The 13,370-nt window shown below is 50.1% G+C and overlaps 1 protein-coding gene across 2 annotated transcripts in view; it reads right to left on the bottom strand.

Annotated features, from left to right (window-relative positions):
* Nucleotides 1-856: 856 nt before the first annotated feature.
* Plekha7 (pleckstrin homology domain containing A7) overlaps nt 857-13,370 on the bottom strand; it is a 187,660-nt gene continuing 175,146 nt past the window's right edge. Inside the window, exons 23-27 of one of the 2 annotated variants that reach the window (XM_028778231.1) lie at nt 12,548-12,748; nt 9,970-10,125; nt 6,598-6,731; nt 5,823-5,962; nt 857-2,183 (exon numbers count right to left, since the gene is read on the bottom strand). In XM_028778231.1, coding sequence (XP_028634064.1) covers nt 2,161-2,183; nt 5,823-5,962; nt 6,598-6,731; nt 9,970-10,125; nt 12,548-12,748 — 654 coding nt within the window. In that variant the 3' untranslated portion in view covers nt 857-2,160. Of the gene's footprint in view, nt 2,184-5,822; nt 5,963-6,597; nt 6,732-9,969; nt 10,126-11,256; nt 12,749-13,370 lie in introns of those variants that run through there. The other variant, XM_028778232.1, reaches the window with a different exon arrangement.

Genomic DNA, 13,370 nt, shown 5'->3' with positions numbered 1-13,370 from the left:
CTCTGCAGACTGAAACTGAAGCCACTGTTCTTCTAGAACCCTGATGGAGAAGCCTGGGAACAGCAGCCAGACAGTTGCCATGCTCCTTCACACACAGGGCTATAGCTGTGAAACACAAACCAATCTGATTGTTCGAAACTACCAGTGTGGATCTGTTGAGAAAAGGCCTACAGAAGGCTGGCTCCCTGTGGGGTGGGTATCAGCTGCCAGATTTTGTTGTTTTTTTTTTCAGACGACTGCACTCAGTTGCAGATCGTCCCCTTCTTGCTTTAATCTGCTATGTGACATTCCAGCTAATGTTTAAAACAAGAAGAGTACTTCTTACTTTTAAATTCCAAACGAACAGTGGCTATAATAACTGTTCTCCCTTCTCCCCATCCAGATGCCTGGGAATCCACTTTCCCAATTTAAATACTTGGAAGGCTTCTCCAAACCTCCAACACACTTCTTGGCCCGTGCAGGAACTTGGAAACACACACATCTCTAAACCAAACTGGCCCCTTGCCTTCTGCTTTAAGCATGAATCCCAAGTCAAGATGAATTAAATGCAAATCAGTTTGCAACGGTCCATCACTAACAGGCCTCATTTGAACAGGCACAGTGTGTGGGTTGGATGGGGGCCTGTTGTACCACTTCTGCTTTCTCGGATTAGATTGGGGCTGGCCAGCCCAAACCAGCCCCAAATAGGGATCCTTGCCTGAGGGTGGAAAAGGGATCCTCACCCCTCAGTCCTCCAAACTCACTCAAATGTCAAGGAGCTGTCAGTGAGAAGGCTCTTTTCTACGTGAATGTAAGGGGGAGGCAGAGAGTAAGTGCACACAGTCCATGGTGAATGAATACAGCCAGCAAGAACCAGGACACAGATGAGGTTAATATTTTAATCTATACATCACTTTTTTTTTTTGCAAACCATTACACTTTTATTTAAATTAACTTTTTCTTGCAAAATATTCATTTCATTTGTTCCAACAAAATCTTATAAAGGCAAAAAATAAAATCTTATTTTGGCAAATGTCATGAAGTTGATACTGGCAGCACATGGAGTTAGTTAAAAATAGACAGTAACTTCTAAATATATTCAAGGATTCTGTTTCTTCTTTTAAGCATAGTCAAAGACAAATTTTTGTTTAAAGGTGTTTATGGTTTTCATTGCTTTCTGCATGTAGACTATCTTGAGACAAGTCAAATAAAGGGCCAAACCAGAGTCTGGCATGGCTGCCTCCTCATCAGCTGGGCTGGAGTCAGGTCACAATCCTGTGTCCTGGCCCTGCCTGCCCACCTCACCAGACCTAGTCAAGGGAAGCTGTTCTGGGTTTCCCCACAGCAGGAAGCATAGGTCCTTTGTATTGCCTGGGTGGGGCTCACCGCTAGGCATTTGCAAGCAGATGCCACCCCATGCTGATTTTATTGCTATTACACATCTCCACTTTCCACTTCACAGTGGCTTTTTTAATTCTTCTTCTTCTGAGAATTGTTTGCTGAGGGAACTTCACTTCACCGACAGCTGAAGAGCCAAGGCTTTTGAGCACATGGTTGCTCCTCAGTCAGAACCAAGGGCCAAGGCACAACAGACAGGCTCCAAGGGGCCATCCAGGTCGAGTTTCCCAGGCTGGGCATCAGCTCAGGGATGCGGACCTCTGCAGTTAACTGCCTCTCTTGTCCTGGAGAGCATAATGAGCTTCATACTGGAATCCACTGGGAGCACAGCCTCAAATCCCGCCACTGTCTGGGTTCATGGATGGTGGAAATGGCCCCTGCTTGCCTTGTCGCTCTCCCTACCCCTATGCCACCCCACCCCCATAGTATCTGAATCCCTATGTGTGGTTACAAAACCCTGCAGGCTCACCTTACCAGCTATTCAGTCCTCTAGGTGAGCATTATAAAATATATTCTGATTCTAAAATACAGTATATTTTACATCATGTATCAAAAGTGCTTCTGTCGTCTGTAAAAAGGAATCTGGACTGAAACAAATGGGCGTGTGTTAGGATGGAGCCCTGGCTCTGTGCGGCACCCACCATGGTGGGTGGGTTGCTCTCTCCTCCAGCCAGAGCCCCTGCTCAGCTGGAAAGGCTTCCACTGGGGTGGGGAGAACCATATTCCAGGAAGATGCTGGTTTCGCTGGGCCCCCGGCTCCAGGCTTCTCCTCTGCATACTGGATCATGGGTCCGTTACTGCCTGGGCTGGCAAAAAGCACAGGAGACAATGAGAGGCTGTTGAACCTTTGTTCCTGTCCTCAGAGTGGGGATGTTTGTGCACACGCATGACAGGGGCTGGCAGATGGAGCAGGAGAGCAGGGTGTGTGGGCAAGGCGGCCGCTGTCACGGGACCTTTTCTTCTATGACCCAAAGCATTGGGTTCCACTTTCCTTCCACCTCTAGGAAACATACTGCACTCACACAAGGGGGTGAATGGCTTTGCCCTTTATTCTCTGGAGGATTAGATAGCCCCACCTCTAAGACTTGTTTTCTAATCTAAGAACAGAGTGGTTCTAACCTGCCTGTGGTGCCATGAGAGGAAGAAGCATGGCTGAGCTCTGGAGAGAGCATCTCAGGCCTAGCACAAGACAGAGTCTGGGGCTTAAAAGTGAACAGAGCCTCTCCCTGGCATCTCTGTCTGCTCAGATTTCTAAGAAAACATTTATATATATATATCAGAGGTCCTGGTAAGTCCCAGAGGCCTTTACATGGCTGCAGCTTTCCATGGAGGTCAGCTCTACCCCTTCTGACAGCCAGACTAGGCCCAAGCTGGCTTACCTCCTCCTGCCCGCAGGCTGGCTAGAGCGTGCCGGCTCTGAAGCACGGATAGTCCTAAGCTGGAGGGCCCGAGTGCAAAGTGATACCCCCATTGGCCTCTTCTGTAGACCCTTGGAGCTTCTGGGGTGGCCCAGATAAGCCCACAAGCCAGCAGTGATGGAGAATAAAAGTGCGGGTTCATACCAAAGGCCTTAGCACCCTGACACAAGCTTCATCTCCTTGGGCAAGTCCCTTGGGTGTCTGAGCTGCATCTCCTTGGCTACAAAATGGAGTGAACAGCTTTATAGGGTGGTTATGAGATCAGGAGACACTCAGCACAATGCCTAGCACTCAGCAGTCCCTCAACAAGGTTAACCATAATCCAGTAAAGGAAAGAGAAGGGGACTATGCAAACAGACAGCAAGGCAGACTATTAGGGAGAAACTGGCTGCAGGGAACTCTAGTGTGATCTCTGTGGTCCAGGTGAGGATACAGACTGGACAGCTGACACAGCCCGTGAGTGAATTCGCTCACAACTGGTCAGGAGCTGGGCCTGCTGGCTCCTGGGGGTGGAAGTTGGGTGTGGTTAGTGAGGGCGGAGCTCCTTCCTTTACCTACTGCCTGTCCTTGTCAGCCACTCACTTCATGGGGTCGTACCAAGCATCCTGAGGGGCTGTGGTCCTGGACTTGCCTCTGTCTCTTCCCTAAGGCACCAGTGACTGATAACATGCCAGGCCTTGCTGTGTGAGGACTGAGCTCAGTCTCTTGGTGTCTGTTTGTCCTCTGTAACCCTGGACTGTAACCCAGCCCTGAAAGAGTGAGCGCTAACTCTTCCTTTCCCCAGACACTGGCATTGTGCCCTATGCTGTTCTAGGGGGCATCAAGCTGCCTGGGAAAAGGGAATGAGCAAGTGCAGCTAGTGCCCTAGAAGACAGGCCCAACCCATGGCCCATAGACTGGCTGTGGCCCAGGACAGCTGTGGATGCAGCCCAGCACAAAAATCTAAATGGATTTAAAAGGTGGCAAGATTTTTTTCAGTTCTTCTCTTGTACCTCAACTCTCCGGTTCTGCAGCATGAACTCTAATTGGTGACATCATCTGTAGGTGGCAATGGGCTGGGAACTCCCCCAAGGTATTTCAGCACAATAGCACCTTTGATGTCGACCTCTATTGAGGCCTGAGGACTGAGTTCCTTAAAGGTGAATCTCTTCCAACTGCATCCCACTCCACCCCCCAGCGGCGGCCGCAGTGCCAATGGAAGGAAGCAACAGCAAGGGGCATTGCAGTCAGCTCAGCAGCAGTGGGAAGGCAGGAGGCGCATGCTCAGACTACGGGGCGCACAGTAGCAGGCCAGCTAGGCGGGGCTCTTACTTGGAAGGTGTTAGACAAAGGTGTAGTGCAGTCCGTTGCTTAAGGGGGGGTAAGGTGGCACCGTCCTGGAGGACAGGGGGGCTTTAGGCGGGAGGAGGGCCAGCTGCTGCACTAGACAGAGCACACAGGAATCAAGCAGTGTGTTAGAGTGATCTGTCCACCCACACCACCTTATGCCCTGCCTAGCAAGATTGTGTGGCCTGGCCTGACTGCCCCCAACTAATGGCCTGGTCCTGGGGGCAGATCCATGAGGTCTAGCTTGCCTGGAGTTTCTGATTGGGGGAGAGAGCAGGACGGAAGAAAGGTGCGGAACAAGAGGTAGGTCAGGGCAGGGCTGGGGTCATCAGCTGTGTGGGAGAGAGCAGGAGGGATTGATCAGAGTGAGAGCAAGCTGGGAATGGAGCTCAGTGACTGGTGGGTCAGCCCAGCATACCAGAGGCCCTGAGTTCAACCCCCAGTACCACCTAAGATGTGGTAGAGGCACAGAGGAGGAAAAAGCACAGCATGGGGAGGTGCTTGGAGGGCAGGGGCAGCCTCCCAGGGAGGCTGCTGAGATGGGATTGCCTAAGATCCAGCCACAGCAACACAAGACTGCTTTCAGCCCCTCTACATGTCTCAGACAGAGCGGGGACAGCAGAGACACCAGAGACTCTGCTTTAGTCTGATTTTGTTTTGAGACAGGGCCTTAGTGTAGTCTACACTGGGCCTAAACTAGCTATATAATCAAGAATGACTTTGAAATCCTGATCAACCTGTCTATACCTCCTTAGCTGGGAACAAGCCACCACACTTGATGCCATAGCATCAGGGCATGGGGACAGAGAACAGGCTACTCCTGAGAGTCTGGCGTCTGTCTGATCATTTGTCACTCACGGGCCTCCACAAGCCATGCCCAAGCTGCTTCCCACTCTGGACTCCCCAGTGTTGGTAGCCACAGGGCTTGCTGGTCTCACACTTGACCAGGTGGATTAGAGGACCAGGAAACAGAATGGTACTACTCTGAGTCCTCTGACAGTCTCAGAAGTACAGTTGGCCAGGGGCACCACATACAGACACAATGGCCTCTGTATAAGGGGCAAACCACACTGGATGAACTGTAAGGCTACCACAGAGAGAGAGATGTGAACAGAGCCCACAGACCCTTTTCTGACTGAGTCTCTTTTACTGTTTTCTTTGTGACAGGGTCTCACTCTAGTTTAGGCTAGCCTAGCCTATAGCAGCAATCCTCCTGCCTCAGCTTCCTGATCACTGGGTTTACAGACACATGCTTAAAGCAGCCTTCATATATAGCACAGCAGCTGTATGCTTCTTCTAAATTACAGTGATATTCTTTTAGCTAGGCTGGCAAAGCCTCAATTCTCGATTCTCCTACTTTCTGTCACAGGGTCACTGACAAGGTGAGTGAGTGATTTTGGTTTGAGGACCAAGGAAGGGTTTCTAGGCAGAGGTCAGAGGAGCTCTTTGCTTTGCCCCACCATGAAAGCCCTGCTCCAGTGTCACGTCTGCCTCTTTTTCCTAAGGAAAGGAACGTCCCTGTTGCCTGGTCTCAGAGCTGGCAGCTATGGAGCTGAGTGGCAGCTCTTCTGTTACTTGGGTCAGGTAGGGGAGAGAATACACCCTTCCCTGCCAACATCTCCTAACTTCCTGGTTCTAGGACAAGTCACCGAGAGCAGCAGGCAGGGACTGGGCCCTGGAAGTTGGCACCCACAGCCTTACCTGCTACCTGCTTGCTGCGCTGAGAGGCCTCAGAGGCCAGGGCATAGGAAATGTTGATTATCCGCTCTTGCTCCTGCAGCTGCGAGTCCAGGTCGGCCAGGCTGTTGCGGTCCTGGCCTGGTGGCTGCAGGTTGCACATGCTGTTAGGGACCAGAGAGAAAGTTGTGAGTCTCAACACCCAGCCCCCAGCCTCACACGTGGCTTTAGGGAGGTGAATCTTCAACACTTTGAGGGCATCAGATATGCACTGCCCATTTTCTTCCAAGACACCAATGTCTACTTCTTCCTAAACCCACAATGAACACAACTCAGTTCCTCCTGTAGGCCTCAAGTTAAGGGCTACAGCTGGTGACTCCTGATAAATCCAGATAAGGAAAGCTCAGAGATTAGAAAAACCACTTACTGTTGTCAAGCTCAATGTTCAGGAAATAGGTAAAGCCTGGGCCCATCTATGGATCCATACGGGAGTGTGGGAACAAATGTTATGAGGACTGTCATAGGAGGTAACCTCCACTAAGTCCACCTCTCTAATGTCTTGCCAGTCACTGGGGACATGGGCCTGGGATAGGAACCCTTCACAAGTTCTTCAGCGCCTTATAGGTGACTGAGACAAGCTTTCTTGTTGGAGTACCTGCCAACCCCCTTCAATCAGAAGAATTCATTTGAAACAAAGCCTAGCAAAATGTTGGCCAGTCAGCCTGGCCTGGGTCTTCTCATGGCTGAGCTATCACCTGAGATGGTGTCTGTGAGACTTCTACATTTGAGCAAGGCTGACCTTGACCGGGCAAGGATGTTTCGTATCTTCTCCGCCTTTTGGTACCGTGCCTGCAGCTCCTCCAGGCTGGGTGGTTCCTCAGGGTCTAGTTCCACATAACGCTCTGGGATGGAGACCTTCTCTGGTTTAGACAGCTGGGGAGAGGATCAGGTGGTAGGATGGAGGGTAAGCTCAGATGCTCTGGTCTGAGACATGTTTTTCCCACCCTTCCTACCCTGTGGGAAGCAACAAAGTCTACAGATGTTGGTTCCACTCTGTTCCCTCTCCCTTAACAGCATGATCACCCACAATCAGACTGGTGGCCTGAGAGGATGATGGTGGCAGGGGTGATGGAGATCTCAGGTGAAGGGAGGCAGGCTTCACTGAGAGCTCATTTAGCTGGGGGAAATGAAGGCTGTTTAACCCTTTGGGGAGTGGGGTAGTGTGCATCACTGGCTGGGGCGAGGTGCTGGGAGTGCCTCATGTGAACAAGAAAGAATTCCAGGTGCTGCTGGACAAGACCTTATAAGGGGAAAAGAAATTGAACCTGGCTGCTGGACTACAAGACCTCCTCTGGTGCAGCAACGGTAGGGGTAGGGGATATGCAGGCTCAGGGCAGGTATGTGTGTGTGTGTGTCTGGGATGGAGGGGGCGGGGCATGATCCTACTCCTGCCAATATCAGGAAAAAAAATTAGGATTTGGACATGCCTCAACCCCACTCTTGCTCCAGGCCTGTTCCCCACAGCTCACCCAGCTCCACATACATAGGTGAAGAAACTTGCAAAGATCATCAAATGAATCAGTTATGGAACTAAGGACTTGAACCTGGGTCTCACACCAAAGCACATGCTCTTCCTGCTACACTAGACAGCTTTCTAGAGGCCAAGGGAAAAGGGAAACAGCAAGGCAGGCAACACACTGAGACTCTCACAGGAAGCACTTGATCCCCAGTGAGCTGACCCACGGGAGCTCTAGTGTCCCTCCCACCTAAGGAGTTTCTTCTGCTCTGATTCAGGGACGTGGCACTGAGTAGTCCTTCAGTAAATCCTCTGTAATGGATGAATGATGGATCGATGGGTGGAAGGAAGGAGGAAGCCAAAGTCCTGCGTCCTACTTCAGGGCTGTGAGATAGCACTAGAGGGGCAGAGACAAGTCAATCTCTAGTCCACATAGTGAGTTCCAGGCCAGCCAGGGCTACCTAGAAAGGTCCTGTCTCAAAACAGAAAACAACAGAGCCCAACTAACCAACCAAATAAACAAACAAAAAAGGTCGAACCACAGCCAGGCAGCTTAGAGACCACCAGTAACTGACGGGGTGAGCTGACATGACCGTAGTAAAACCTTTCCCATCTCAAACACACTGCTGAGTTTGGGGGGCATGCAGGTCAGACCTGACTGACTGAAAAACTTAAACCAATAATGACAGCATGCGACTGGTTAATAACCAAGGTGCTCTTCATACTTCTGAGCAGAGCACAGACGGTTACCTTCACCTCAATGGATGAAGACTGGTAGTCCTCCATCGGCTCTCCACCTGCCCCCAGCTTGACTCTGCAGATTTATCTAAGTTACTTTTCCTAAAAATGCTCTGGAGGTGGGGGGTGGGGTACGGTAGGTGAGATGGCCCCCATCCCTAACCACAGGGGGCCTCACCCAAGGACACAGATGATTCTCCCAGGTGACAAGACCCCTCCCCTCCTGCTACCTATAGATTCAGCGCTCATAGCACCCCTTTCCTGAAAAAATGTTTAAAAATTTGTGCCTTTGAGAGACAGATCAGCAGGTAAGGGTGCTTGCTGCCACCGAGCCGAATGACTCAAGTTTGATCTTGGGGAGCCACCGGTAGGAAAGAACAAACTCCACCGGTTGTCTTAGTAAATTGTAAATTTAAAAAAAAAAATTAAAGTAATCTTTTTTCTTTTTTTTTTTTTTTTGCCAGCACCAATCGGAATCCCTGATTTTAACCGGCTGTCCAAAGCTCTGAAAACCTCCAACCACACTTTTAGGATTGTCTAAGCTTGTAATTTTCAAACTGTCATCGTAATTTGCCTCACAGTAGTTTTCTTCTCCCTTGACTGGGTGGATTTTAGTCTCAGTAGCAGAAATGAACCCATGTGGCCCTTCACTTTGTTGAAAGGTGGCAAGAAAAATCTGTCATCTGACCAGGACAGATCTAGAGAAGGAAGTAGATTGCATTGTAGCAGGAGGAAATTAGGTTAGAGATAAGGAAAGACATTTTCCCGGGGCTGTCAGGCCAATTAAGACAGTAGAGGGCATCTTTGCACTGCCAAGACAGCACATGGAGGTTCTTTGTGAATAAGAAAGCCCAGACTGTTGGCTCCCACTGTTTAGGTTGTCAGAGAAAACGGCCTGGGGCCAGGAGGCTGGATTTACTGACTGCAAGAACCAAGAATCCAGAAACTCAAGCACCAACTTACCCACAGTGTTCTCTTTGTTCTCAGAGGCCCCTCCTCCCCATGAATCCATAAACATTCCAAAAACAAACAAACAACCCCCCCCAAAATAAAACCTCAAATCAAACTCAGCTTGTAAATGAATCTGCCCTGTAGGTATATAGCTCTATGTACTTGGCATGTGTGAGACCCAGATTTTAACAAACAGTGGCAAAGCCTCCATCCCCCACCCCCTTGAGTAGGGCACTTGAGGCTCTGTCCCAAGTCAGACAGACTGTGGAAGACTTAGTGTCTCATCCAAACTCAGCCTACACCTGGGAGAAGTGCAGCAGGCCAAGTTCCCATACAAATGTTTTGGGGCACTGAAAATCCATAGAGCAACATCTTCCATCAGCAGACATTAATAGCATGCCTACCGTGTGTCATCCCAGTGCTAGGGACACAAAGGACAGAAGCAGCTGCAGACACTACCCACAGACCAAAGGTGACCAGCGAAGACTCTGACTGGCAATCAGGCACTCCCTCCCTCCCTTTCTCCTGCCTTGCTTTCCTAGGCCTGACCTGTCATGAGGCAAGTGAGCCACCAGAGGGCAGCAGAAGAGTTCAGACCGAAATTGGCTCCAGTCCTGGCTGGAACTGTCTCCAGTGACTTTTCAGACATTGTCTTGTATTTTCCCACCACTAGGATAGCTACAGTCTGTCTAAGAGGTCATTTTCAAGGGCCACCACTAATGATCCAGGGAACATTTTTTAATCCTCTTGGGAAACATGCTTAGTCACTTAATTCTCCCCACATCACCACTGAGGAACAGGGGCACAATTTGCTCCCAATTACAGAGATAGGCTTAAGCATTAATAGGAACACTGGCGCCTTTATGGTCTCAAGCCTCCGTTCATGGATCGACCTTCTTGGGGAACAGTGAAGCCGAACCCTGCCTGGTGACTTCTAGAAAGCATGAAGGAAGCCCCTATCCTCACCTCTTTGTTGATATCCAAGTCATAGTCTTGTGGCTCCAGGTCCAACTCCGTGACAGGTGTGGCTTGCACTTTCAGCCAGCCCTCCTCTTTGTCTTTTCTGTCCCCCTGCGCAGCCCGCTCCAGCAGCTGCAGGTCAAAATCTTGTTCTCTCTTCCACTGGCAACAGAAGAGAGGGTTAACCTCACTTCCCGACCCATTAAAGAGCCACACAGGGCCCTGAGGCCTGGGATCCTGGGAAGATGGACTTTTGAGACGTTAGGTAAGTGTCATAGCTGTGTGTGTAACTGAAAACAAGGCCCCTGCCATCGTCCTGTGGCCTCTTCCACACTGCTGGCTGTGCTCTGATCTAGAACCTTGAGTATTCTAATGTGCATCCTTAGGGTACTAGAGGAAGACCCATGACAGTTGTCCACAGGCATCCAAAATGTTCCCAGGTAAAAGAGGGTGACCTGCCCCTCTTAAATACCCCTCCCCCCAAAGCCTTCTGGCTTAGGAGCCATTCACTCTGGGCAGATATACCAACAGTGAGGAAAAATAAACCCTTCACAGCCTTCAAGCTCTTAGGGATGACCTCTCTGCTGAGAGTTCAGGGACGGTCTGATGCAGAGTTGCTGAACCTGCATCCCAGCGTTGGTAGAGAGTTCCAATCAGTTCCAAGGAGTTTGTTGGCCACCAGTGTAGCAAACTACTGTGGAAAATGGTAAGACATTTTCCTTAAGCTAGAAAACAAACTAAAACTGAAACTAAAAGATGGATCAGATGGAATTGCTCCAAGGCTGTTTCACAGTGGCAACTTTGTGAAAAATCTACCCAAGCACGTCTGCGCAGCTCCAAGATGGCTTCCTGTTCACTTCAGACCTCTGACCTTAAAAGAACAAAGGACTCTCTTGTGAGGATGAGCTGATACTTATGCCTCAGGTTACCTCCTCCGTCTTACTCCATTCACCTCACAATACCCCAGCAGCCAAAGATGCTTCACACCCCACCCATGCTCCAAGCCCATCGCCATGTCAGCATGTTCCACACATTCATGCACAAGCTCAGGTTCTCCATAGCAAACCAATTGAATTGTGTGTGGCGATGGTTTTCCAATTAGTTTGGAAGACTTAGGCAATTGAAGTTCAGGGATAAATATAATGGCTCACAAAGAAAACACACAATTCCTTACACGCTCACAAGTGCTCAAAAGAGACAAGTCCTCATTTAAACCCAGCCTGATTGCTTCCACAAACAGCAAAAGTTCACCGCACTCTGCAAAGTACCCTGCGGAAGAACCACGCCAATCCATCATGGGAAGCAACATTTTTATTGGCGTTGATGAGACTTACACAAGCCTTTTTCCCCCCAAAGAAAAAGTACAAGGTATGGGAGTTATGGATCTGAAATACTCTCTGTACGCCAGACAGCAGGTTGTAGAAGGTCAGGGTTACTCCATATGGTGTCTACTTATAATACTTAAAAGTTAATGGGTGTATAGCTTTTAAAGACATTATTCTAGTCATTTGGTGAGTAACAGCTGCAGAGAGGCCCTCTGAATAGTTTATTTTGTTATCTATTCAAGTTACTAAATCAGAATTACAGAAGCTTTTCCATAAGGAATCATATGATTGGATAGGAGGAATTACCATCAAACGGCCTCAGACTATTGCACTCTCTAAAGTTGATGTTTCCTGTCCAGTATAAGGCATGGAATCGGTAAATCCCCAATGCCCAGATCTCTGCTAATGACTGTGGTCCTCACAGAGCAGCTTTTGGGATGAGTAAATTACCAGTCAGTTGGCCTACACAAAGCAGAGCAGCGGAAAGGTAAGCCACACCTAGGAATGCCCGCTAGGCTAGGGAGCCGTGAGCTGCTAGTACAAGCCTGGTCAGAGATAGCACTGGTCAGTTAAAGAGGGGCCAGTACCAGTTCAGAACGTCTGTAAAGACAATCAGGCAGGGTTAGAGGCGATGAGCGGCGGACACTAGAAGCGTAGGAGCTTGTGCAATGAATTAGGGAGGGAGCAGTCAGGCTAGAGGGCTGGGGAACTGGAGGCTCCAAACCTAAAAGCCAAATGGAATGTCCCCACAATGGGCCTAAGGCAACCGTGGGCAGGTGCAGCGTCAGCCATCAGGGGCAGCACCAATTTCCCCAGCCCTCCTGAGTACCTGAGGCCTCAGCACTGTGGGCTGTGGGAGGCCACCAGCACCTCAGGGTTGGGGACGCCAACCCTTATTCAGTTGCCTCCCCTGGCTGCAGTATCTGCTTGGGGGATTAGGAGGCTGTGTGGTTGACTTGTACATCATACTCTTCCTCCCCATCTTCCTCTACTTGAATCCTACATTCTCAAGTCCTTAATTCAGCCCAGAGCCTCCTCTCACTTAGTGTGGAGAAAGGGTGAGGCCTCTGCTGCTAGATCCTCCCCACTACTCTGTTTCCCGGTCATCCTCTGGCCAGCTCACACGTGCAGCTGGGGTTGTGGACAAGCAGCCCCTCGGGATGTTCTCTCAACCATGTAAGTCACCCTGGGAGGTGATGTGTGTCTGCTTGGGGGACTTGGGGAAGTTCTGGCCTCTGTCCCAGCCCCCGCTAACATACTGAGCCAAGGTCTGCAGGCAGTGGCTGGCTGAGGTATCGGGCTGAGAGCAGACCCGCCCTCTCTCCTTGGCTCAGGGTCCTCTTGCGCTCCCGGACCAGAGCCTTCTGGTGTCGCTTCATCCGCTCCAGCTGCTCCTCTGCACTCATCTTGCCCTGCTGGTGGTCTCCCGAGTACAGGCGCTCCAAGGCACTCTTGGGTCTCTGAGGAGGAGGTGAGACACAGATAGATGTGGGGCGAGAGGCACTGCTCCTTCCTGCTTCTACTGCAGGGTCTCAGGTAGCCGAGGCTGGCCTTAATTCACTACTTGGCCAAGGATAACCTTAAACTCCTGACCCTCCGAGCTGTTCCTCTCAAATGCTGGGATTACAGGTGTTGACAATTAAACCTGATTTATGCAGTGCTGGGGATCGATCAAACCCAGGGGCTTGCACATGCTAGGCAAACATTCTACCAATTAAGACACACCCCTGACCTCTCCCTGCGTAGTCTCTTTCTCATACACTCTTTGGGTTCATCTTAGCCACAGAAAATCACTTCCTCTAGTTACTCAATGCTCCTCATCCTAATGAGTTTTCTGGGCAGAGGCTGACCAAGGCTGGGCCTACCCGGCTGAGTCGACAACCTGCACTCCAGGGTGAACCTAGGGTACAGGTCTCTTGGACTTCCCATGGTCCTGACAGGCTTGGCAGTCATTAGAAAATAGAGATGGCAGTGTAATGGCCTTTTTGGTGAGTGGTGTGTGTGTGTGTGTGTGTGTGTGTGTGTGTGTGTGTGTGAGAGAGAGAGAGAGAGAGAGAGAGAGAGAGAGAGAGAGAGAGAGAG

This window comes from Grammomys surdaster, unplaced genomic scaffold (genome assembly GCF_004785775.1).
Source record: "Grammomys surdaster isolate TR1022 unplaced genomic scaffold, NIH_TR_1.0 330, whole genome shotgun sequence".
NCBI lineage: Eukaryota > Metazoa > Chordata > Mammalia > Rodentia > Muridae > Grammomys > Grammomys surdaster.
Note: the sequence above shows the minus strand (reverse complement) of the source record. Positions and strands in the feature narration are given on the sequence as shown.